Raw genomic sequence first — 26,824 nt, forward strand, 5'->3', positions numbered from 1 at the left:
CCCCTTTCCGCCATCCGCATAGACCGTTCCCTCCGTGACTACCTGGTCAGGTCCACACCCCCCTACGACCCACCCTCCCATTCTGGCACTTTCTCCTGCCACCGCAGGAACTGTAAAACCTGCGCCCACACCTCCTCTCTCACCTCTATCCAAGGCCCTAAAGGAGCCTTCCACATCCATCAAAGTTTTACCTGCACATCCACTAATATCATTTATTGTATCCGTTGCTCCCGATGTGGTCTCCTCTACATTAGGGAGACTGGGCGCCTCCTAGCAGAGCGCTTTAGGGAACATCTCCGGGACACCCGCACCAATCAACCAAACCGCCCCGTGGCCCAACATTTCAACTCCCCCTCCCACTCTGCCGAGGACATGGAGGTCCTGGGCCTCCTTCACCGCCACTCCCTCACCACCAGACGCCTGGAGGAAGAACGCCTCATCTTCCGCCTCGGAACACTTCAACCCCAGGGCATCAATGTGGACTTCAACAACTTCCTCATTTCCCCTTCCCCTACCTCACCCTAGTTCTAAACTTCCAGCTCAGTAACTGTCCCCATGACTTGTCCAGACTTGTCCTACCTGCCTATCTCCTTTTCCACCTATCCACTCCACCCTCTCCTCCCTGACCTATCACCTTCATCCCCTCCCCCACTCACCCATTGTACTCTATGCTACTTTATCCCCACCCCCACCCTCCTCTAGCTTATCTCTCCACGCCTCAGGCTCATTGATGAAGGGCTTTTGCCCGAAACGTCGATTTCGAAGCTCCTTGGATGCTGCTTGAACTGCTGTGCTCTTCCAGCACCACTAATCCAGAATCTGATTTAGGCAGTCAGTCCCGTCCTAAAGAGTGTGGCTGCCTGTGTAACACTGGCTGGATAACCGACTCCCTCTGTGGCCCAGTGTGTGTACAGCTCAAGCTCAGTCTGAGTCAAAGCTCCTTGTAGCCAGACACTTGACTGATCCAAACAACTTGAGGCCCTGTAGGAGTCTGCAGAGAGAATCGAGAGTCATTTCCAAAGTAAACAAGCTGAGGACTGTCTGCTGACATTGCAGAAACAGGAAGGAGGTGGGTCCACATTGCTGAGGGCTTTGTCGGAGATCTGCAATTAGGGAGAGCTATATTTTAAACGTTGGGAGTGAGCACATTTTTCTCATCGTCACAAGAGTCGTGTTTACTTCGTGCAGCACAGATAGCAGAGTAGAACAAAAGTTTAAAGATTATCTGAGCTGACAATATCAGCAGGTGCTGGGAGAGGCTGAGGTAGCGATGACCAGAACAAAGTGCAGAGTTCAGATTTTCAGTGTGCAGTCTTTCTCTGAGCTGCTGCAGTCAGCTGCCTTCAGGCTGTGAGAGTGGCAGTGTGTCACAGCCTGGAATCAGAGTCAAGCATGGCCTACAGTCAACATGGGCATGGCCAACTCTTTGCCCTCTTTATTGCCCTGATGTATCCTGTGCTGCTGGTGAAATGCCACCCCCAGTGCCTGGATTTTAAACCCCCGTTCCGGCCACAGAGCGGCCTGTCATTCTGTACCATGTACAGTCAGTTCGGTTGCTGTGATTCCACCAAAGACCAGGAAATCATGAACCGCTTCTACAGCATCGTGGATAGTTTTGACTACTCTCTGTATGCCACATGTGCTGCCTACATCCAGGATATGCTGTGTGCGGTAAGTGACTTTAACTGGATGTTACTAATCCATAATGGTTTTCGCCTTGTGCCGAGACATCATACTGTCTGCTAACTCCTGCTGCATCACCAGATTTCTCTTTTCTAGTGTTTCCATGGGCACTCTCTCACCTTCCTCCCTCCACAATCCAAACCTCAGTCAATATTGCGCTGCCCCTCTCCAATCCAGCAGTAAGACCCACTCACCCATATCCCCTGTCTTCATTGACATACACTATCTCCTGATCCAGCGATGTCTCAACTTTGAAAATCCAGTCCTGTTCTTGACATTCCCAAAGAATTCTTTTTAATTTGCTCAGCATGATTCCCCATTTGTGCAGCCACACCAACTCTGCTTATCGTTCTCAGTGGTCTACTCTTGTATCCTTTATGATAACCTTTAACATTCTATAGTCCATAGCTCCCTGAAGGTGGCCACTCAAGTAGATGGCATGGTAAAGAAGGTTCATGGGATGCTTGCCCTTTATTGATCAGGGAATTGAACTCTAGAGAGAGGGTGAATAGGCTGGGGCTATTTTCCCTGGAGTGTTGGAGGCTGACGGGGGTGATCTTATAGAGGTTTGTAAAATCACGAGGGGCATGGATAGGGTAAATAGACAAGGTCTTTTCCCAGGGGTTGGGGAGTCCAAACTAGAGGGCATAGGTTTAAGGTGAGAGGGGAAGTCTTAAAAAGGACCTACAGGGACAGCCTTTTCACACAGAGGGTGGTGCGTTTATGGAATGAGCTGCCAGAGGAAGTGTTGGAGGCTGGTACAATGACAGCATTTAAAAGGCATCTGGGTGGGTATATGAATAGGAAGGGTTTAGAGGGATATGGGCCAAGTGCCGGCAAATGGGACTAGATTAATTTTGGATATTGGATATCTGGTCAGCATGGATCGAAGGGTCTGTTTCCGTGCTGTACATCTCCAGGACTCAAAGAATGAGAAAGGAACTACCTTTTGAAGAGTTTTAGCAATCTGAATAAGTAATTTTGTTTTCATGTCTAGAACAAACAACTTTTGCAATTCTGGACAAGGGTTGTTGTAAAATCTTAAAAATCAATATCAGAGAGAATTCCACAGTTGTAAAACAAGTCCCTGCAAATCTGAACTCCACGAAACAAGCCTGATAAAGTGATTTACAATCTCTAATCGGTTCAATGATGGCTGCTCCCATTGAGGTGGAATATGGTTTGTTGACTGAATAAGTAAATATTAATCAGCACGTGCTGTCATGACTAGTCATATCTAGTGTTTTTTTTCTGATTTCTGATATCTGCAGTTCTTTGGTTCTTTTATATCTAACTCGTGATTCCCACTCGCAGATTGGGAAACGACATGTAAGGGTGGATTTCACAGTGTGACAGTGAGAAATAGCACAATCAATTTAATCTGGTGGACTGGTGGAGGCAAAAAGGTTTAAGTGTTAATTGCAGGCTGAAAATTGAGAATTGTAGGGGAGCTCTCACTGGATGGTTAAATTAAGATTGTCAATGACCTTCTCCATCTGTAATTGCATGGTGACAACACATTCATTTTCCTGACAATTAACCCTCATCATTTCAATGTTGATGTTTAGCTAAACTCCTACCTGCTCTTCAGGGGAACTCCTTCAGGGCAGCCTGCAGTTTATATTGACTATAGATCGTAACATCTTGGAGCACAATTAGGCCATTCAGCCCATCAAGTCTGCTCCACTATTCGATCATGGCTGATGTGTTCCTCAACCCCATTCTCCTGCTTTCTCCTGGTAACCCTTGATCCCTTCCCAGTCAGGAACATATCTATCTCAGTCTTAAAGTCACTCAGTGATTCGGCCCCCACAGCCCTCTGCACCAATGATTGCCAAAGATTCCCCACCCTCTGGCTGAAGAGATTCCTCCTTGTCTCAACTCTAAAGGATCAGCCCTTCACTCTGAGGCTATGCCCTCGGGTCCTAGTCTCTCCTGCTTGTGGAAACATCTTCTCTAAATCCACTGATGAAGGGCTTATGCCCGAAACATCGATTCTCCTGCTCCTCAGATGCTGCCTGACCTGCTGTGCTTTTATACTCTCAACTCTGTTCTCCAGCATCTGCGATCCTCACTTTCTCCACATCCACTCTATCCAGGCCTCACAGTATTCTGTAAGCTTCAGTCAGATCTTTCCCTCATCTTGACAAACTCCATCAAGTACAGACCCAGAGTCCTCAACCGCTCCACGTATGACAAGCCTTACATTCCTGGGATTATTCTTGTAAACCCGTATGGACTCCCTCCAACACCAGCATATCCTGCCTTAAATACTGGGTCCAAAGCTGCTCAAAATATTCCAAATTTGGACTGACCAGAACGTTATAAAGACTCATTGATGAGGCCACACTTGGAGTATTGTGTTTAGTTTTTCACCTTACTATAGGAAGGATGTTATTAAACTGGAAAGAGTGCAGAAGAAATTTACAAGGATTTTGCCAGGACTCAAGGGACTGAGTTATAGGGAGAGGTTGAACAAGCTAGAACTTTTTTCTTTAGAGTGGAGGAGACTGAGGGGGTGTACCCCATAGAGGTGTATAAGATAATGAGAGGCATGGATAGGGTTAATGCAGTCAGTCTTTTTCCCAGGGTTGGGGAATCGAGGACGAGAGGGCATCAGTTTAAGGTTAGAGGGGAAAGAATAAAAGGGAACCGAGGGGCAACTTTTTTACACAGAGGGTGGTACGCATATGGAATGAGCTGCCAGCGGAAGTGGTTGAGGTGGGTACATTAACAACATTTAAAAGGCATTTGGGTAAATACATGGATAGGAAATGACTAGAAGGATATGGGCCAAGTGCAGGGAAATGGGGTTAGTGTGGATGGACATTTTGTTCGGCATGGACCAGTTTGGGCCAAACGGTCTGTCTCTGTACTGTAGGACTCTATGACTCTGTGATATCTGCTCTTGTATTCTAGCTCTCTTGAAATTAATCCCAACATTGCATTTACCTTCCTAACTGAACTGAACCTTAAGAGAATCCTAAACCTGGACCCTCCAAGTCCCTTTGTGTTTTAGACTTTTGAAGCCTTTCCCCATTTAGAAAATAGTCTTTACCTGTCTTCATATCAAAGTGAATAACCTCATTCTTTCACCCATTTTATCCCACCTGCCATTTCTTTGCCCACACTCCTAGCTTGACCAAGTCCTTCTGCAGTCTCCCTACTTCCTCAACATTGCCTGTCTGCAAACTTAGCAACAATGTCCTCAGCTCCTTTGTCCTGATGGTTACTGTCTAATGTGACTAGTTGTGGTTGTAACTCTGCAGAACTGCACCAACTACCACTTTCTATTGTGAAAAAGACCCCTTTATCCCCACTCTCTGCCTTCTGCCAGGCAGCCAATCCTCTGTCTATGCCAGTACTTTACCTTGCATTTTCTTCTAGTTAAAAAATATACCTTATTCATAAATTATCTACAATTAAACAGAAGTTCAGTCTGGACTTTGCAGAAGGAACAGTGGAATTTTGACATTTGTCATTAGAGTTTCAATTCAGTGGCAATAAAAAAAGACATTTACTAAGGAATTACATTCTCACTAAGGCAACAAGGGTATCTGGCAACATAACAGACCCCCATTGTATTTTGGCAGAAAGACCTTAGATTTTAGCCTTTCCTCACTGCACCTTAGCGGCAGCTGCTCCAAGTTTTACTGTGTCCCTCAGCATGTAATCCCTGACCTTGGAACGTGTCAGTCCACAACACCCGGTCAAGGAAGTGCTTACGTTCCAACATACAAAACTTATTTACAATTCCACATCTATAACTGTGTGTGTGCTCACTATGTAGATGTACACATCACACTGTGTGTAATTCCCCCTGTATACAACACCACTCATGACACACTGCATGTAAAGCCCTCTGTGCTGAATATACTGAGGTGTACTTAATAATATCCAAAACAGATTTAGTCAATAATTGATTGGCACAGATTTTGTAGTCAGCAGCAAAGAACTAGCGCTGAATGTTTACCTGCTGAATGTTTACCTGCTGAATGTTTACATGCTGATTGTTTACCGGCTGAATGTTTACCTGCTAAATGTTTACCTGCCGAATGTTAACCTGCTAAATGTTTACCTGCTGAATGTTTACCTGCCGAATGTTTACCTGCTGAATGTTTACCTGCTGAATGTTTACCTGCTGATTGTTTACCTGCCAAATGTTTACCTGCAGATTGTTTACCTGCTGAATGTTTACCTGCTGAATGTTTACCTGCCAAATGTTTACCTGCCGAATGTTTACCTGCAGATTGTTTACCTGCAGATTGTTTACCTGCTGATAGTTTACCTGCTGAATGTTTACCTGCCAAATGTTTACCTGCTGATTGTTTACCTGCTGAATGTTTACCTGCAGAATGTTTACCTGCTGATTGTTTACCTGCTGAATGTTTACCTGCTGATTGTTTACCTGCTGAATGTTTACCTGCCAAATGTTTACCTGCTAATTGTTTACCTGCTGAATGTTTACCTGCTGAATGTTTACCTGCAGATTGTTTACCTGCAGATTGTTTACCTGCTGAATGTTTACCTGCTGATTGTTTACCTGCTGAATGTTTACCTGCTGATAGTTTACCTGCAGATTGTTTACCTGCTGATAGTTTACCTGCTGAATGTTTACCTGCCGAATGTTTACCTGCAGATTGTTTACCTGCTGATAGTTTACCTGCTGATTGTTTACCTGCTGATTGTTTACCTGCTGATAGTTTACCTGCTGAATGTTCACCTGCCGAATGTTTACCTGCAGATTGTTTACCTGCCAAATGTTTACCTGCTGATTGTTTACCTGCTGAATGTTTACCTGCTGATTGTTTACCTGCCAAATGTTTACCTGCAGATTGTTTACCTGCTGAATGTTTACCTGCTGATTGTTTACCTGCTGAATGTTTACCTGCTGAATGTTTACCTGCAGATTGTTTACCTGCCAAATGTTTACCTGCTGATAGTTTACCTGGAGATTGTTTACCTGCTGATTGTTTACCTGGAGATTGTTTACCTGCTGATTGTTTACCTGCCAAATGTTTACCTGCAGAATGTTTACCTGCAGATTGTTTACCTGCTGATTGTTTACCTGCTGAATGTTTACCTGCAGATTGTTTACCTGCTGATTGTTTACCTGCTGAATGTTTACCTGCAGATTGTTTACCTGCTGAATGTTTATCTGCTGATAGTTTACCTGCTGATTGATTACCTGCAGATTGTTTACCTGCCGAATGTTTACCTGCTGATTGTTTACTCGCAGATTGTTTACCTGCAGAATGTTACCTGCAGATTGTTTACCTGCTGAATGTTTACCTGCCGAATGTTTACCTGCAGATTGTTTACCTGCTGATTGTTTACCTGCTGAATGTAAACCTGCAGATGGTTTTCCAGTTGAATGTTTACCTGCAGATTGTTTACCTGCCGATTGTTTACCTGCCGAATGTTTACCTGCCAAATGTTTACCTGCAGATTGTTTACCTGCCGAATGTAAACCTGCAGATGGTTTTCCAGTTGAATGTTTACCTGCAGATTGTTTACCTGCCGATTGTTTACCTGCCGAATGTTTACTTGCCAAATGTTTACCTGCTGAATGTTTACCTGCCGAATGTTTACCTGCCAAATGTTTACCTGCTGATTGTTTACCTGCTGAATGTTTACCTGCAGATTGTTTACCTGCTGATTGTTTACCTGCTGAAAGTTTACCTGCAGATTGTTTACCTGACGATTGTTTACCTGACGATTGTTTACCTGCAGACTGTTTACCTGCCGAATGTTTACCTGTCGAATGTTTACCTGCAGATTGATTACCTGCAGATGTTTTACCTGCCGAATGGTTACCTGCAGATGGTTTACCTGCCAAATGTTTGCCTGCAGATTGTTTACCTGCCGATTGTGTACCTGGTGAATGTTTACCTGCCGAATGTTTACCTGCAGATTGATTACCTGCTGATAGTTTACCTGCTGAATGTTTACCTGCAGATTGTTTACCTGCCGAAGGTTTACCTGCTGATTGTTTACCTGCTGAATGTTTACCTGCCGAATGTTTACCTGCAGATTGTTAACCTGCTGAATGTTTACCTGCCCGATGTTCACCTGCAGAATGTTTACCTGCTGATTGTTTACCTGCAGAATGTTAACCTGCAGATTGTTTTCCTGTTGAATGATTTCCTGCAGATTGTTTACCTGCTGATTGTTTACCTGTTGAATGTTTTCCTGCAGATTGTTTACCTGCCGAATGTTTACCTGCTGAATGTTTACCTGCTGAATGCTTACCTGCCGAATGCTTACCTGCCGAATGTTTACCTGCCGAATGTTTACCTCCTGAATGTTTACCTAAAGATTGATTACCTGCTGAATGTTTACCTGCCGAATGTTTACCTGCAGATTGTTTACCTGACGATTGTTTACCTGCAGATTGTTTACCTGCCGAATTTTAACTGCCGAATGTTTACCTGCAGAAGGTTTACCTGCTGAATGTTTACCTGCTGAATGTTTACCTGTTGAATGTTTACCTGCAGATTGATTACCTGCAGATGGTTTACCTGCCGAAGGTTTACCTGCAGATGGTTTACCTGCCGATTGTTTACCTGCTGAATGTTTACCTGCCGAATGTTTACCTGCAGATTGTTTACCTGCTGATTGTTTACCTGCTGAATGTTTACCTGCCGAATGTTTACCTGCAGATTGTTTAACTGCTGAATGTTTACCTGCAGATTGTTTACCTGCTGAATTTTTGCCTGCTGAATGTTTACCTGCAGATTGATTACCTGCAGATTGTTTACCTGCCGAATGTTTACCTGCTGAATGTTTACCTGCCGAATGTTTACCTGCAGATTGTTTACCTGCTGAATGTTTACCTGCAGATTGTTTACCTGCAGATTGTTTACCTGCCGAATGTTTACCTGCAGATGGTTTACGTGCTGAATGTTTACCTGTTGAATGTTTACCTGCAGATGGTTTACCTGCCGAAGGTTTACCTGCAGATGGTTTACCTGCCGATTGTTTACCTGCTGAATGTTTACCTGCCGAATGTTTACCTGCTGAATGTTTACCTGCAGATTGTTTACCTGCAGATTGTTTACCTGCCGAATGCTTACCTGCTGAAAGTTTACCTGCAGATTGTTTACCTGCCGATTATTTACCTGACGACTGTTTACCTGCCGAATGTTTACCTGCTGATTGTTTACCTGCCGAATGTTTACCTGCCGAATGTTTACCTGCTGAATGTTTACCTGCAGAATGCTTACCTGCTGAATGTTTACCTGCTGATTGTTTACCTGCAGATTGTTTACCTGCCGAATGCTTACCTGCTGAAAGTTTACCTGCAGATTGTTTACCTGCCGATTGTTTACCTGACGACTGTTTACCTGCCGAATGTTTACCTGCTGAATGTTTACCTGCCGAATGTTTACCTGCCGAATGTTTACCTGCTGAATGTTTACCTGCAGAATGTTTACCTGCCGAATGTTTACCTGCTGAATGTTTACCTGCTGAATGCTTACCTGCTGAATGTTTACCTGCCGAATGTTTACCTGCTGATTGTTTACCTGCCGAATGTTTACCTGCCGAATGTTTACCTGCTGAATGTTTACCTGCTGATTGTTTACCTGCCGAATGTTTACCTGCTGAATGTTTACCTGCTGAATGTTTACCTGCAGAATGCTTACCTGCAGAATGCTTACCTGCCGAATGTTTACCTGCCGAATGTTTACCTGCTGATTGTTTCCCTGCTGATTGTTTACCTGCAGATTGTTTATCTGATGATTGTTTACCTGCAGATTGTTTATCTGATGATTGTTTACCTGCATATTGTTTACCTGCTGAATGTTTACCTGCCGAATGTTTACCTGCTGATTGTTTACCTGCAGATTGTTTATCTGATGATTGTTTACCTGCAGATTGTTTACCTGCCGAATGTTTACCTGCCGAATGTTTACCTGCCGAATGTTTCCCTGCTGATTGTTTACCTGCAGATTGTTTATCTGATGATTGTTTACCTGCAGATTGTTTACCTGCCGAATGTTTACCTGCCGAATGTTTCCCTGCTGATTGTTTACCTGCAGATTGTTTACCTGCTCATTGTTTTCCTGCTGATTGTTTACCTGACGATTGTTTACCTGCCGAATTTTAACTGCCGAATGTTTACCTGCGGATGGTTTACCTGCTGAATGTTTACCTGCTGAATGTTTACCTGTCGAATGTTTACCTGCCGAATGTTTACCTGCTGAATGTTTACCTGCTGAATGTTTACCTGCAGATTGATTACCTGCAGATGGTTTACCTGCCGAAGGTTTACCTGCTCAATGTTTACCTGCTGAATGTTTACCTGCAGATTGATTACCTGCAGATGGTTTACCTGCCGAAGGTTTACCTGCAGATGGTTTACCTGCCGATTGTTTACCTGCTAAATGTTTACCTGCCGAATGTTTACCTGCAGATTGTTTACCTGCCGATTGTTTACCTGCTAAATGTTTACCTGCTGATTAATTACCTGCAGATTGTTTCCCTGCTGATTGTTTACCTGCAGATTGTTTACCTGCCGATTGTTTACCTGCTGAATGCTTACCTGCCGAATGTTTACCTGCCGAATGTTTACCTGCTGAATGTTTACCTGCCGAATGTTAACCTGCTGATTGTTTACCTGCAGATTGTTTACCTGCTGATTGATTAGCTGCCGAATATTTACCTGCTGAATGTTTAGCTGCAGATTGTTTACCTGCTGATAGTTTACCTGCTGAATGTTTACCTGCAGATTGTTTACCTGCCGAAGGTTTACCTGCTGATTGTTTACCTGCTGAATGTTTACCTGCCGAATGTTTACCTGCAGATTGTTAACCTGCTGAATGTTTACCTGCCCGATGTTCACCTGCAGAATGTTTACCTGCTGATTGTTTACCTGCAGAATGTTAACCTGCAGATTGTTTTCCTGTTGAATGATTTCCTGCAGATTGTTTACCTGCTGATTGTTTACCTGTTGAATGTTTTCCTGCAGATTGTTTACCTGCCGAATGTTTACCTGCTGAATGTTTACCTGCTGAATGCTTACCTGCCGAATGCTTACCTGCCGAATGTTTACCTGCCGAATGTTTACCTCCTGAATGTTTACCTAAAGATTGATTACCTGCTGAATGTTTACCTGCCGAATGTTTACCTGCAGATTGTTTACCTGACGATTGTTTACCTGCAGATTGTTTACCTGCCGAATTTTAACTGCCGAATGTTTACCTGCAGAAGGTTTACCTGCTGAATGTTTACCTGCTGAATGTTTACCTGTTGAATGTTTACCTGCAGATTGATTACCTGCAGATGGTTTACCTGCCGAAGGTTTACCTGCAGATGGTTTACCTGCCGATTGTTTACCTGCTGAATGTTTACCTGCCGAATGTTTACCTGCAGATTGTTTACCTGCTGATTGTTTACCTGCTGAATGTTTACCTGCCGAATGTTTACCTGCAGATTGTTTAACTGCTGAATGTTTACCTGCAGATTGTTTACCTGCTGAATTTTTGCCTGCTGAATGTTTACCTGCAGATTGATTACCTGCAGATTGTTTACCTGCCGAATGTTTACCTGCTGAATGTTTACCTGCCGAATGTTTACCTGCAGATTGTTTACCTGCTGAATGTTTACCTGCAGATTGTTTACCTGCAGATTGTTTACCTGCCGAATGTTTACCTGCAGATTGTTTACCTGCCGAATGTTTACCTGCAGATGGTTTACGTGCTGAATGTTTACCTGTTGAATGTTTACCTGCAGATTGATTACCTGCAGATGGTTTACCTGCCGAAGGTTTACCTGCAGATGGTTTACCTGCCGATTGTTTACCTGCTGAATGTTTACCTGCCGAATGTTTACCTGCTGAATGTTTACCTGCAGATTGTTTACCTGCAGATTGTTTACCTGCCGAATGCTTACCTGCTGAAAGTTTACCTGCAGATTGTTTACCTGCCGATTATTTACCTGACGACTGTTTACCTGCCGAATGTTTACCTGCTGATTGTTTACCTGACGACTGTTTACCTGCCGAATGTTTACCTGCTGAATGTTTACCTGCCGAATGTTTACCTGCCGAATGTTTACCTGCTGAATGTTTACCTGCAGAATGTTTACCTGCCAAATGTTTACCTGCTGAATGTTTACCTGCTGAATGCTTACCTGCTGAATGTTTACCTGCCGAATGTTTACCTGCTGATTGTTTACCTGCCGATTGTTTACCTGCCGATTGTTTACCTGACGACTGTTTACCTGCCGAATGTTTACCTGCTGAATGTTTACCTGCCGAATGTTTACCTGCCGAATGTTTACCTGCTGAATGTTTACCTGCAGAATGTTTACCTGCCAAATGTTTACCTGCTGAATGTTTACCTGCTGAATGCTTACCTGCTGAATGTTTACCTGCCGAATGTTTACCTGCTGATTGTTTACCTGCCGAATGTTTACCTGCCGAATGTTTACCTGCTGAATGTTTACCTGCTGATTGTTTACCTGCCGAATGTTTACCTGCTGAATGTTTACCTGCTGAATGTTTACCTGCAGAATGCTTACCTGCAGAATGCTTACCTGCCGAATGTTTACCTGCCGAATGTTTACCTGCTGATTGTTTCCCTGCTGATTGTTTACCTGCAGATTGTTTATCTGATGATTGTTTACCTGCAGATTGTTTATCTGATGATTGTTTACCTGCATATTGTTTACCTGCTGAATGTTTACCTGCCGAATGTTTACCTGCTGATTGTTTACCTGCAGATTGTTTATCTGATGATTGTTTACCTGCAGATTGTTTACCTGCCGAATGTTTACCTGCCGAATGTTTACCTGCCGAATGTTTCCCTGCTGATTGTTTACCTGCAGATTGTTTATCTGATGATTGTTTACCTGCAGATTGTTTACCTGCCGAATGTTTACCTGCCGAATGTTTCCCTGCTGATTGTTTACCTGCAGATTGTTTACCTGCTCATTGTTTTCCTGCTGATTGTTTACCTGACGATTGTTTACCTGCCGAATTTTAACTGCCGAATGTTTACCTGCGGATGGTTTACCTGCTGAATGTTTACCTGCTGAATGTTTACCTGTCGAATGTTTACCTGCCGAATGTTTACCTGCTGAATGTTTACCTGCTGAATGTTTACCTGCAGATTGATTACCTGCAGATGGTTTACCTGCCGAAGGTTTACCTGCTCAATGTTTACCTGCTGAATGTTTACCTGCAGATTGATTACCTGCAGATGGTTTACCTGCCGAAGGTTTACCTGCAGATGGTTTACCTGCCGATTGTTTACCTGCTAAATGTTTACCTGCCGAATGTTTACCTGCAGATTGTTTACCTGCCGATTGTTTACCTGCTAAATGTTTACCTGCTGATTAATTACCTGCAGATTGTTTCCCTGCTGATTGTTTACCTGCAGATTGTTTACCTGCCGATTGTTTACCTGCTGAATGCTTACCTGCCGAATGTTTACCTGCCGAATGTTTACCTGCTGAATGTTTACCTGCCGAATGTTTACCTGCAGATTGTTTACCTGCAGATTGTTTACCTGACGATTGTTTACCTGCTCAATGTTTACCTGCTGATTGTTTACCTGCCGATTGGGTACCTGCTGAATGTTTACCTGCAGATTGTTTACCTGCTGAATGTTTACCTGCCGAATGTTTACCTGCTGAATGTTTACCTGCTGAATGTTTACCTGTCGAATGTTTACCTGTCGAATGTTTACCTGCTGAATGTTTACCTGCAGATTGATTAACTGCAGATGGTTTACCTGCCGAAGGTTTACCTGCAGATGGTTTACCTGCTGATTGTTTCGCTGCTGAATGTTTACCTGCCGAATGTTTACCTGCCGAATGTTTACTTGCAGATTGTTTACCTGCTGAATGTTTACCTGCAGATTGTTTACCTGCTGATCGTTTAGCTGCTGAATGTTTACCTGCCGAATGTTTACCTGCCGAATGTTTACTTGCAGATTGTTTACCTGCTGAATGTTTACCTGCAGATTGTTTACCTGCTGAATTTTTACCTGCCAAATGTTTACCTTCAGATTGATTACCTGCAGATTGTTTACCTGCCGAATGTTTACCTGCCGAATGTTTACCTGCAGATTGTTTACCTATTGATTCTTTACCTGCTGAATGTTTACTTGCTGATAGTTTACCTGCCGATTGTTTACCTGCTGAATGTTTTCCTGCCGAATGTTTACCTGCCGATTGTTTACCTGCAGATTGTTTACCTGCCGAATGTTTACCTGACGAATGATAACCTGCAGATTGTTTACCTGCAGATTGTTTACCTGCAGATTGTTTACCTGCTGATTGTTTACCTGCAGATTGTTTACCTGATGATTGTTTACCTGACGATTGTTTACCTGCCGAATGTTTACCTGCCGATTGTTTACCTGCTGAATGTTTACCTGCCGAATGTTTACCTGCCGATTGTTTACCCGCTGATTGTTTACCTGCTGATTGTTTACCTGCAGAATGTTTACCTGGCAAATGTTTACCTGCAGATTGATTACCAGCAGATTGTTTACCTGCCGAATGTTTACCTGCTGAATGTTTACCTGCTGATTGTTTACCTGCAGAATGTTTACCTGGCAAATGTTTACCTGGCAAATGTTTACCTGCAGATTGATTACCTGCCGAATGTTTACCTGCCGAATGTTTACCTGCTGAATGTTTACCTGCTGATCGTGTACCTGCCGAATGTTTACCTGCTGATTGTTTACCTGCTGAATGTTTACCTGCTGATCGTGTACCTGCCGAATGTTTACCTGCTGAATGTTTACCTGCTGAATGTTTACCTGACGATTGTTTACCTGCCGAATTTTAACTGCCGAATGTTTACCTGCGGATGGTTTACCTGCTGAATGTTTACCTGCTGAATGTTTACCTGCAGATTGATTACCTGCAGATGGTTTACCTGCCGAAGGTTTACCTGCAGATGGTTTACCTGCCGATTGTTTACCTGCTGAATGTTTACCTGCCGAATGTTTACCTGCAGATTGTTTACCTGCCAAATATTTACCTGCTGATTAATTACCTGCAGATTGTTTACCTGCCGAATGTTTACCTGCCGAATGTTTACCTGCCGAATGTTTACCTGCAGATTGTTTACCTGACGATTGTTTACCTGCAGATTGTTTACCTGCCGAATTTTAACTGCCGAATGTTTACCTGCAGATGGTTTACCTGCTGAATGTTTACCTGCTGAGTGTTTACCTGTCGAATGTTTACCTGCTGAATGTTTACCTGCTGAATGTTTACCTGCAGAATGATTACCTGCAGATGGTTTACCTGCCGAATGTTTACCTGCTGATTGTTTACCTTCTCAATGTTTACCTGCTGATTGTTTACCTGCAGATTGTTTACCTGCTGAATGTTTACCTGCTGATTGTTTACCTGCAGAATGTTTACCTGGCAAATGTTTACCTGCAGATTGATTACCAGCAGATTGTTTACCTGCCGAATGTTTACCTGCTGAATGTTTACCTGCTGATTGTTTACCTGCAGAATGTTTACCTGGCAAATGTTTACCTGGCAAATGTTTACCTGCAGATTGATTACCTGCCGAATGTTTACCTGCCGAATGTTTACTTGCCGAATGTTTACCTGCTGAATGTTTACCTGCTGATTGTTTACCTGCTGATTGTTTACCTGCAGATTGTTTACCTGCCGAATGTTCACCTGCTGAATGTTTACCTGCTGAATGTTTACCTGCTGATTGTTTACCTGCTGATTGTTTACCTGCCGAATGTTCACCTGCCGAATGTTCACCTGCTGAATGTTTACCTGCTGAATGTTTACCTGCCGAATGTTTACCTGCAGATTGTTTACCTGCTGATAGTTTACCTGCTGATTGTTTACCTGCTGATTGTTTACCTGCTGATAGTTTACCTGCTGATTGTTTACCTGCTGAATGTTTACCTGCAGATTGTTTACCTGCCGAATGTTCACCTGCTGAATGTTTACCTGCTGAATGTTTACCTGCTGAATGTTTACCTGCCGAATGTTCACCTGCCGAATGTTCACCTGCTGAATGTTTACCTGCTGAATGTTTACCTGCCGAATGTTTACCTGCTGATTGTTTACCTGCTGAATGTTTACCTGCTGAATGTTTACCTGCAGATTGTTTACCTGCAGATTGTTTACCTGCCAAATGTTTACCTGCTGATTGTTTACCTGCTGAATGTTTACCTGCAGATTGTTTACCTGCCAAATGTTTACCTGCTGATTGTTTACCTGCCGAATGTTTACCTGCAGATTGTTTACCTGCTGAATGTTTACCTGCTGAATGTTTACCTGCTGATTGTTTACCTGCTGAATGTTTACCTGCCAAATGTTTACCTGCTGATAGTTTACCTGGAGATTGTTTACCTGCTGATTGTTTACCTGCCAAATGTTTACCTGCAGAATGTTTACCTGCAGATTGTTTACCTGCTGATTGTTTACCTGCTGATTGTTTACCTGCTGATTGTTTACCTGCTGAATGTTTACCTGCTGAATGTTTACCTGCAGATTGTTTACCTGCAGATTGTTTACCTGCCAAATATTTACCTGCAGATTGTTTACCGGCTGAATGTTTACCTGCTGAATGTTTACCTGCAGATTGTTTACCTGCTGAATGTTTACCTGCAGATTGTTTACCTGCAGATTGTTTACCTGCTGAATGTTTACCTGCAGATTGTTTACCTGCTGAATGTTTATCTGCTGATAGTTTACCTGCTGATTGATTACCTGCAGATTGTTTACCTGCAGAATGTTACCTGCTGATAGTTTACCTGCAGATTGTTTACCTGCAGAATGTTACCTGCTGATAATTTACCTACAGATTGTTTACCTATTGATTCTTTACCTGCTGATTGATTACCTGCAGATTGTTTACCTGCAGAATGTTACCTGCTGATAGTTTACCTGCAGATTGTTTACCTGCTGAATGTTTACCTGCTGAATGTTTTCCTGCCGAATGTTTACCTGCAGATTGTTTACCTGCTGATTGTTTACCTGCTGAATGTTTACCTGCCGAATGTTTACCTGCAGATTGTTTACCTGCTGATTGTTTACCTGCTGAATGTAAACCTGCAGATGGTTTTCCAGTTGAATGTTTACCTGCAGATTGTTTACCTGCCGATTGTTTACCTGCCGAATGTTTACCTGCCAAATGTTTACCTGCAGATTGTTTACCTGCCGAATGTAAACCTGCAGATGGTTTTCCAGTTGAATGTTTACCTGCAGATTGTTTACCTGCCGATTGTTTACCTGCCGAATGTTTACTTGCCAAATGTTTACCTGCTGAATGTTTACCTGCCGAATGTTTACCTGCCAAATGTTTACCTGCTGATTGTTTACCTGCTGAATGTTTACCTGCCGAATGTTTACCTGCAGATTGTTTACCTGCTGATTGTTTACCTGCTGAAAGTTTACCTGCAGATTGTTTACCTGACGATTGTTTACCTGACGATTGTTTACCTGCAGACTGTTTACCTGCCGAATGTTTACCTGTCGAATGTTTACCTGCAGATTGATTACCTGCAGATGTTTTACCTGCCGAATGGTTACCTGCAGATGGTTTACCTGCCAAATGTTTGCCTGCAGATTGTTTACCTGCCGATTGTGTACCTGGTGAATGTTTACCTGCCGAATGTTTACCTGCAGATTGATTACCTGCAGATTGTTTACCTGCCGAAAATTTACCTGCTGAATGTTTACCTGCTGATTGTTTACCTGCTGAATGTTTACCTGCTGAATGTTTATCTGCTGCTAGTTTACCTGCTGAATGTTTTCATGCCGAATGTTTACCTGCCGATTGTTTACCTGCTGAATGTTTACCTGCAGATTGTTTACCTGCCGATTGTTTACCTGCTGAATGTTAACCTGCTGATTGTTTACCTGCAGATTGTTTACCTGCAGATTGTTTACCTGCCGAATGGTTACCTGCAGATGGTTTACCTGCCAAATGTTTGCCTGCAGATTGTTTACCTGCCGATTGTGTACCTGGTGAATGTTTACCTGCTGAATGTTTACCTGCAGATTGATTACCTGCAGATTGTTTACCTGCCGAAAATTTACCTGCTGAATGTTTACCTGCTGATTGTTTACCTGCTGAATGTTTTCATGCCGAATGTTTACCTGCCGATTGTTTACCTGCTGAATGTTTACCTGCAGATTGTTTACCTGCCGATTGTTTACCTGCTGAATGTTAACCTGCTGATTGTTTACCTGCAGATTGTTTACCTGCTGATTGATTAGCTGCCGAATATTTACCTGCTGAATGTTTAGCTGCAGATTGTTTACCTGCTGATAGTTTACCTGCTGAATGTTTACCTGCAGATTGTTTACCTGCCAAAGGTTTACCTGCTGATTGTTTACCTGCTGAATGTTTACCTGCCGAATGTTTACCTGCAGATTGTTAACCTGCTGAATGTTTACCTGCCCGATGTTCACCTGCAGAATGTTTATCTGCTGATTGTTTACCTGCAGAATGTTAACCTGCAGATTGTTTTCCTGTTGAATGATTTCCTGCAGATTGTTTACCTGCTGATTGTTTACCTGTTGAATGTTTTCCTGCAGATTGTTTACCTGCCGAATGTTTACCTGCTGAATGTTTACCTGCTGAATGCTTACCTGCCGAATGCTTACCTGCCGAATGTTTACCTGCCGAATGTTTACCTCCTGAATGTTTACCTAAAGATTGATTACCTGCTGAATGTTTACCTGCCGAATGTTTACCTGCAGATTGTTTACCTGACGATTGTTTACCTGCAGATTGTTTACCTGCCGAATTTTAACTGCCGAATGTTTACCTGCAGAAGGTTTACCTGCTGAATGTTTACCTGCTGAATGTTTACCTGTTGAATGTTTACCTGCAGATTGATTACCTGCAGATGGTTTACCTGCCGAAGGTTTACCTGCAGATGGTTTACCTGCCGATTGTTTACCTGCTGAATGTTTACCTGCCGAATGTTTACCTGCAGATTGTTTACCTGCTGATTGTTTACCTGCTGAATGTTTACCTGCCGAATGTTTACCTGCAGATTGTTTAACTGCTGAATGTTTACTTGCAGATTGTTTACCTGCTGAATGTTTACCTGCAGATTGTTTACCTGCTGAATTTTTGCCTGCTGAATGTTTACCTGCAGATTGATTACCTGCAGATTGTTTACCTGCCGAATGTTTACCTGCTGAATGTTTACCTGCCGAATGTTTACCTGCAGATTGTTTACCTGCTGAATGTTTACCTGCAGATTGTTTACCTGCAGATTGTTTACCTGCCGAATGTTTACCTGCAGATGGTTTACGTGCTGAATGTTTACCTGTTGAATGTTTACCTGCAGATTGATTACCTGCAGATGGTTTACCTGCCGAAGGTTTACCTGCAGATGGTTTACCTGCCGATTGTTTACCTGCTGAATGTTTACCTGCCGAATGTTTACCTGCTGAATGTTTACCTGCAGATTGTTTACCTGCCGAATGCTTACCTGCTGAAAGTTTACCTGCAGATTGTTTACCTGCCGATTATTTACCTGACGACTGTTTACCTGCCGAATGTTTACCTGCTGATTGTTTACCTGCCGAATGTTTACCTGCCGAATGTTTACCTGCTGAATGTTTACCTGCAGAATGCTTACCTGCTGAATGTTTACCTGCTGATTGTTTACCTGCAGATTGTTTACCTGCAGATTGTTTACCTGCCGAATGCTTACCTGCTGAAAGTTTACCTGCAGATTGTTTACCTGCCGATTATTTACCTGACGACTGTTTACCTGCCGAATGTTTACCTGCTGAATGTTTACCTGCCGAATGTTTACCTGCCGAATGTTTACCTGCTGAATGTTTACCTGCAGAATGTTTACCTGCTGAATGCTTACCTGCTGAATGTTTACCTGCCGAATGTTTACCTGCTGATTGTTTACCTGCCGAATGTTTACCTGCCGAATGTTTACCTGCTGAATGTTTACCTGCAGAATGCTTACCTGCCGAATGTTTACCTGCTGAATGTTTACCTGCAGAATGCTTACCTGCAGAATGCTTACCTGCCGAATGTTTACCTGCCGAATGTTTACCTGCTGATTGTTTCCCTGCTGATTGTTTACCTGCAGATTGTTTATCTGATGATTGTTTACCTGCATATTGTTTACCTGCTGAATGTTTACCTGCCGGATGTTTACCTGCTGATTGTTTACCTGCAGATTGTTTATCTGATGATTGTTTACCTGCCGAATGTTTCCCTGCCGAATGTTTCCCTGCTGATTGTTTACCTGCAGATTGTTTATCTGATGATTGTTTACCTGCAGATTGTTTACCTGCCGAATGTTTACCTGCCGAATGTTTCCCTGCTGATTGTTTACCTGCAGATTGTTTACCTGCTCATTGTTTTCCTGCTGATTGTTTACCTGACGATTGTTTACCTGCCGAATTTTAACTGCCGAATGTTTACCTGCGGATGGTTTACCTGCTGAATGTTTACCTGCTGAATGTTTACCTGTCGAATGTTTACCTGCCGAATGTTTACCTGCTGAATGTTTACCTGCAGATTGATTACCTGCAGATGGTTTACCTGCCGAAGGTTTACCTGCTCAATGTTTACCTGCTGAATGTTTACCTGCAGATTGATTACCTGCAGATGGTTTACCTGCCGAAGGTTTACCTGCAGATGGTTTACCTGCCGATTGTTTACCTGCTAAATGTTTACCTGCCGAATGTTTACCTGCAGATTGTTTACCTGCCGATTGTTTACCTGCTAAATGTTTACCTGCTGATTAATTACCTGCAGATTGTTTCCCTGCTGATTGTTTACCTGCAGATTGTTTACCTGCCGACTGTTTACCTGCTGAATGCTTACCTGCCGAATGTTTACCTGCCGAATGTTTACCTGCTGAATGTTTACCTGCCGAATGTTTACCTGCAGATTGTTTACCTGCAGATTGTTTACCTGACGATTGTTTACCTGCTCAATGTTTACCTGCTGATTGTTTACCTGCCGATTGGGTACCTGCTGAATGTTTACCTGCAGATTGTTTACCTGCTGAATGTTTACCTTCCGAATGTTTACCTGCTGAATGTTTACCTGCTGAATGTTTACCTGTCGAATGTTTACCTGCTGAATGTTTACCTGCAGATTGATTAACTGCAGATGGTTTACCTGCCGAAGGTTTACCTGCAGATGGTTTACCTGCTGATTGTTTCGCTGCTGAATGTTTACCTGCCGAATGTTTACCTGCCGAATGTTTACTTGCAGATTGTTTACCTGCTGAATGTTTACCTGCAGATTGTTTACCTGCTAATTGTTTAGCTGCTGAATGTTCACCTGCCGAATGTTTACCTGCCGAATGTTTACTTGCAGATTGTTTACCTGCTGAATGTTTACCTGCAGATTGTTTACCTGCTGAATTTTTACCTGCCAAATGTTTACCTGCAGATTGATTACCTGCAGATTGTTTACCTGCCGAATGTTTACCTGCCGAATGTTTACCTGCAGATTGTTTACCTATTGATTCTTTACCTGCAGAATGTTTACCTGCTGAATGTTTACCTGCTGATAGTTTACCTGCAGATTGTTTACCTGCCGAATGTTTACCTGCCGAATGTTTACCTGCTGAATGTTTACCTGCCGAATGTTTACCTGCTGAATGTTTACCTGCAGATTGTTTACCTATTGATTCTTTACCTGCCGAATGTTTACCTGCTGAATGTTTACCTGCTGATAGTTTACCTGCCGAATGTTTACCTGCCGAATGTTTTCCTGCCGAATGTTTACCTGCAGATTGTTTACCTGCAGATTGTTTACCTGCCGAATGTTTACCTGACGAATGATAACCTGCAGATTGTTTACCTGCAGATTGTTTACCTGCCGAATGTTTACCTGACGAATGATAACCTGCAGATTGTTTACCTGCAGATTGTTTACCTGCAGATTGTTTACCTGATGATTGTTTACCTGACGATTGTTTACCTGCCGAATGTTTACCTGCCGAATGTTTACCTGCTGATTGTTTACCTGCTGAATGTTTACCTGCCGATTGTTTACCTGCCGATTGTTTACCTGCTGATTGTTTACCTGCTGATTGTTTACCTGCCGATTGTTTACCTGCTGAATGTTTACCTGCTGATTGTTTACCTGCATAATGTTTACCTGGCAAATGTTTACCTGCAGATTGATTACCAGCAGATTGTTTACCTGCCGAATGTTTACCTGCTGAATGTTTACCTGCTGATTGTTTACCTGCAGAATGTTTACCTGGCAAATGTTTACCTGGCAAATGTTTACCTGCAGATTGATTACCTGCCGAATGTTTATCTGCCGAATGTTTACCTGCTGAATGTTTACCTGCTGATCGTGTACCTGCCGAATGTTTACCTGCTGATTGTTTACCTGCTGAATGTTTACCTGCTGATCGTGTACCTGCCGAATGTTTACCTGCTGAATGTTTACCTGCTGAATGTTTACCTGCCGAATTTTAACTGCCGAATGTTTACCTGCTGAATGTTTACCTGCTGAATGTTTACCTGCAGATTGATTACCTGCAGATGGTTTACCTGCCGAAGGTTTACCTGCAGATGGTTTACCTGCCGATTGTTTACCTGCTGAATGTTTACCTGCCGAATGTTTACCTGCAGATTGTTTACCTGCCAAATATTTACCTGCTGATTAATTACCTGCAGATTGTTTACCTGCCGAATGTTTACCTGCCGAATGTTTACCTGCAGATTGTTTACCTGACGATTGTTTACCTGCAGATTGTTTACCTGCCGAATTTTAACTGCCGAATGTTTACCTGCAGATGGTTTACCTGCTGAATGTTTACCTGCTGAGTGTTTACCTGTCGAATGTTTACCTGCTGAATGTTTACCTGCTGAATGTTTACCTGCAGAATGATTACCTGCAGATGGTTTACCTGCCGAATGTTTACCTGCCGATTGTTTACCTTCTCAATGTTTACCTGCTGATTGTTTACCTGCAGATTGTTTACCTGCTGAATGTTTACCTGCTGATTGTTTACCTGCAGAATGTTTACCTGGCAAATGTTTACCTGCAGATTGATTACCAGCAGATTGTTTACCTGCCGAATGTTTACCTGCTGAATGTTTACCTGCTGATTGTTTACCTGCAGAATGTTTACCTGGCAAATGTTTACCTGGCAAATGTTTACCTGCAGATTGATTACCTGCCGAATGTTTACCTGCCGAATGTTTACTTGCCGAATGTTTACCTGCTGAATGTTTACCTGCTGAATGTTTACCTGCTGATTGTTTACCTGCTGATTGTTTACCTGCCGAATGTTCACCTGCTGAATGTTTACCTGCTGAATGTTTACCTGCCGAATGTTTACCTGCAGATTGTTTACCTGCCGAATGTTCACCTGCTGAATGTTCACCTGCTGAATGTTTACCTGCTGAATGTTTACCTGGCAAATGTTTACCTGCAGATTGATTACCAGCAGATTGTTTACCTGCCGAATGTTTTCCTGCTGATTGTTTACCTGCAGATTGTTTATCTGATGATTGTTTACCTGCAGATTGTTTACCTGCCGAATTTTAACTGCCGAATGTTTACCTGCAGATTGTATACCTGCAGATTGTTTACCTGCAGAATGTTTACCTGACGACTGTTTACCTGCCGAATGTTTACCTGCTGATTGTTTACCTGCCGAATGTTTACCTGCTGAATGTTTACCTGCTGAATGCTTACCTGCTGAATGTTTACCTGCCGAATGTTTACCTGCTGATTGTTTACCTGCCGAATGTTTACCTGCCGAATGCTTACCTGCTGAAAGTTTACCTGCAGATTGTTTACCTGCCGATTATTTACCTGACGACTGTTTACCTGCCGAATGTTTACCTGCTGATTGTTTACCTGCCGAATATTTACCTGCTGAATGTTTACCTGCTGAATGCTTACCTGCTGAATGTTTACCTGCTGATTGTTTACCTGCCGAATGTTTACCTGCAGAATGTTTGCCTGCTGAATGTTTACCAGCCGAATGTTTACCTGCTCAATGTTTACCTGCAGATTGTTTACCTGCAGATTGTTTACCTGCCGAATGTTTACCTGCCGAATGTTTACCTGCTGAATGTTTACCTGCAGATTGTTTACCTATTGATTCTTTACCTGCAGAATGTTTACCTGCTGAATGTTTACCTGCTGATAGTTTACCTGCAGATTGTTTACCTGCCGAATGTTTACCTGCCGAATGTTTACCTGCAGAATGTTTGCCTGCTGAATGTTTACCAGCCGAATGTTTACCTGCTCAATGTTTACCTGCAGATTGTTTACCTGCTGAATTTTTACCTGCCAAATGTTTACCTGCAGATTGTTTACCTGCCGAATGTTTACCTGCCGAATGTTTACCTGCAGATTGTTTACCTATTGATTCTTTACCTGCAGAATGTTTACCTGCTGAATGTTTACCTGCTGATAGTTTACCTGCAGATTGTTTACCTGCCGAATGTTTACCTGCCGAATGTTTACCTGCAGAATGTTTACCTGCCGAATGTTTACCTGCTGAATGTTTACCTGCAGATTGTTTACCTATTGATTCTTTACCTGCCGAATGTTTACCTGCTGAATGTTTACCTGCTGAATGTTTACCTGCCGAATTTTAACTGCCGAATGTTTACCTGCTGAATGTTTACCTGCTGAATGTTTACCTGCAGATTGATTACCTGCAGATGGTTTACCTGCCGAAGGTTTACCTGCAGATGGTTTACCTGCCGATTGTTTACCTGCTGAATGTTTACCTGCCGAATGTTTACCTGCAGATTGTTTACCTGCCAAATATTTACCTGCTGATTAATTACCTGCAGATTGTTTACCTGCCGAATGTTTACCTGCCGAATGTTTACCTGCAGATTGTTTACTTGACGATTGTTTACCTGCAGATTGTTTACCTGCCGAATTTTAACTGCCGAATGTTTACCTGCAGATGGTTTACCTGCTGAATGTTTACCTGCTGAGTGTTTACCTGTCGAATGTTTACCTGCTGAATGTTTACCTGCAGAATGATTACCTGCAGATGGTTTACCTGCCGAATGTTTACCTGCCGATTGTTTACCTTCTCAATGTTTACCTGCTGATTGTTTACCTGCAGATTGTTTACCTGCTGAATGTTTACCTGCTGATTGTTTACCTGCAGAATGTTTACCTGGCAAATGTTTACCTGCAGATTGATTACCAGCAGATTGTTTACCTGCCGAATGTTTACCTGCTGAATGTTTACCTGCTGATTGTTTACCTGCAGAATGTTTACCTGGCAAATGTTTACCTGGCAAATGTTTACCTGGCAAATGTTTACCTGCAGATTGATTACCTGCCGAATGTTTACCTGCCGAATGTTTACTTGCCGAATGTTTACCTGCTGAATGTTTACCTGCTGATTGTTTACCTGCAGATTGTTTACCTGCCGAATGTTCACCTGCTGAATGTTTACCTGCTGAATGTTTACCTGCCGAATGTTTACCTGCAGATTGTTTACCTGCCGAATGTTCACCTGCTGAATGTTCACCTGCTGAATGTTTACCTGCTGAATGTTTACCTGGCAAATGTTTACCTGCAGATTGATTACCAGCAGATTGTTTACCTGCCGAATGTTTTCCTGCTGATTGTTTACCTGCAGATTGTTTATCTGATGATTGTTTACCTGCAGATTGTTTACCTGCCGAATTTTAACTGCCGAATGTTTACCTGCAGATTGTATACCTGCAGATTGTTTACCTGCAGAATGTTTACCTGGCAAATGTTTACCTGCAGATTGATTACCAGCAGATTGTTTACCTGCCGAATGTTTACCTGCTGAATGTTTACCTGCTGATTGTTTACCTGCAGAATGTTTACCTGGCAAATGTTTACCTGGCAAATGTTTACCTGCAGATTGATTACCTGCCGAATGTTTACCTGCCGAATGTTTACTTGCCGAATGTTTACCTGCTGAATGTTTACCTGCTGATTGTTTACCTGCTGATTGTTTACCTGCAGATTGTTTACCTGCCGAATGTTCACCTGCTGAATGTTTACCTGCTGAATGTTTACCTGCCGAATGTTTACCTGCAGATTGTTTACCTGCCGAATGTTCACCTGCCGAATGTTCACCTGCTGAATGTTTACCTGCTGAATGTTTACCTGGCAAATGTTTACCTGCAGATTGATTACCAGCAGATTGTTTACCTGCCGAATGTTTTCCTGCTGATTGTTTACCTGCAGATTGTTTATCTGATGATTGTTTACCTGCAGATTGTTTACCTGCCGAATTTTAACTGCCGAATGTTTACCTGCAGATTGTATACCTGCAGATTGTTTACCTGACGATTGTTTACCTGCAGATTGTTTACCTGCAGATTGTTTACCTGACGATTGTTTACATGCAGATTGTTTACCTGCTGAATTTTAACTGCCGAATGTTTACCTGCAGATGGTTTACCTGCCGAATGTTTACCTGCCGATTGTTTACCTGCTGAATGTTTACCTGCTGAATGTTTACCTGCAGATTGTTTACCTGCTGATTGTTTACCTGCTGAATGTTTACCTGCCAAATGTTTACCTGCCGAATGTTTACTTGCAGATTGTTTACCTGCTGAATGTTTACCTGCAGATTGTTTACCTGCTGAATTTTTACCAGCCAAATGTTTACCTGCAGATTGATTACCTGCAGATTGTTTACCTGCCGAATGTTTACCTGCTGAATGTTTACCTGCAGATTGTTTACCTGCTGATTGTTTACCTGCTGAATGTTTACCTGCCGAATGTTTACCTGCCGAATGTTTACTTGCAGATTGTTTACCTGCTGAATGTTTACCTGCTGAATGTTTACCTGCAGATTGTTTACCTGCTAATTGTTTACCTGCTGAATGTTTACCTGCTGAATGTTTACCTGCAGATTGATTACCTGCTGATTGTTTATCTGCCGAATGTTTACCTGCTGATTGTTTACCTGCACAGATTGTTTACCTGCAGTTTGTTTACCTGCTGAATGTTTACCTGCTGAATGTTTACCTGCTGCTTGTTTACCTACAGATTGATTACCTGCAGATTGTTTACCTGCAGATTGTTTATCTGTAGATTGTTTACCTGCCGATTGTATATCTGCTGAATGTTTACCTGCCGAATGTTTACCTGCCAAATGTTTACCTGCAGATTATTTACCTGCATATTGTTTACCTGCCGAATGTTTACCTGCAG

The 26,824-nt window shown here is 42.7% G+C and overlaps 1 protein-coding gene across 1 annotated transcript in view; it reads left to right on the forward strand.

Moving 5' to 3' along the window:
- Window positions 1-949: 949 nt before the first annotated feature.
- The window catches only part of hhipl1 (HHIP-like 1), an 85,053-nt gene continuing 59,178 nt past the window's right edge, over window positions 950-26,824 (forward strand). Inside the window, exon 1 of the mRNA XM_072568039.1 lies at window positions 950-1,671. Within this exon, the coding sequence (XP_072424140.1) occupies window positions 1,393-1,671 (279 nt within the window). The 5' untranslated portion in view covers window positions 950-1,392. The remainder of the gene's footprint in view (window positions 1,672-26,824) is intronic.

This window comes from Chiloscyllium punctatum, chromosome 4, assembly GCF_047496795.1.
Source record: "Chiloscyllium punctatum isolate Juve2018m chromosome 4, sChiPun1.3, whole genome shotgun sequence".
NCBI lineage: Eukaryota > Metazoa > Chordata > Chondrichthyes > Orectolobiformes > Hemiscylliidae > Chiloscyllium > Chiloscyllium punctatum.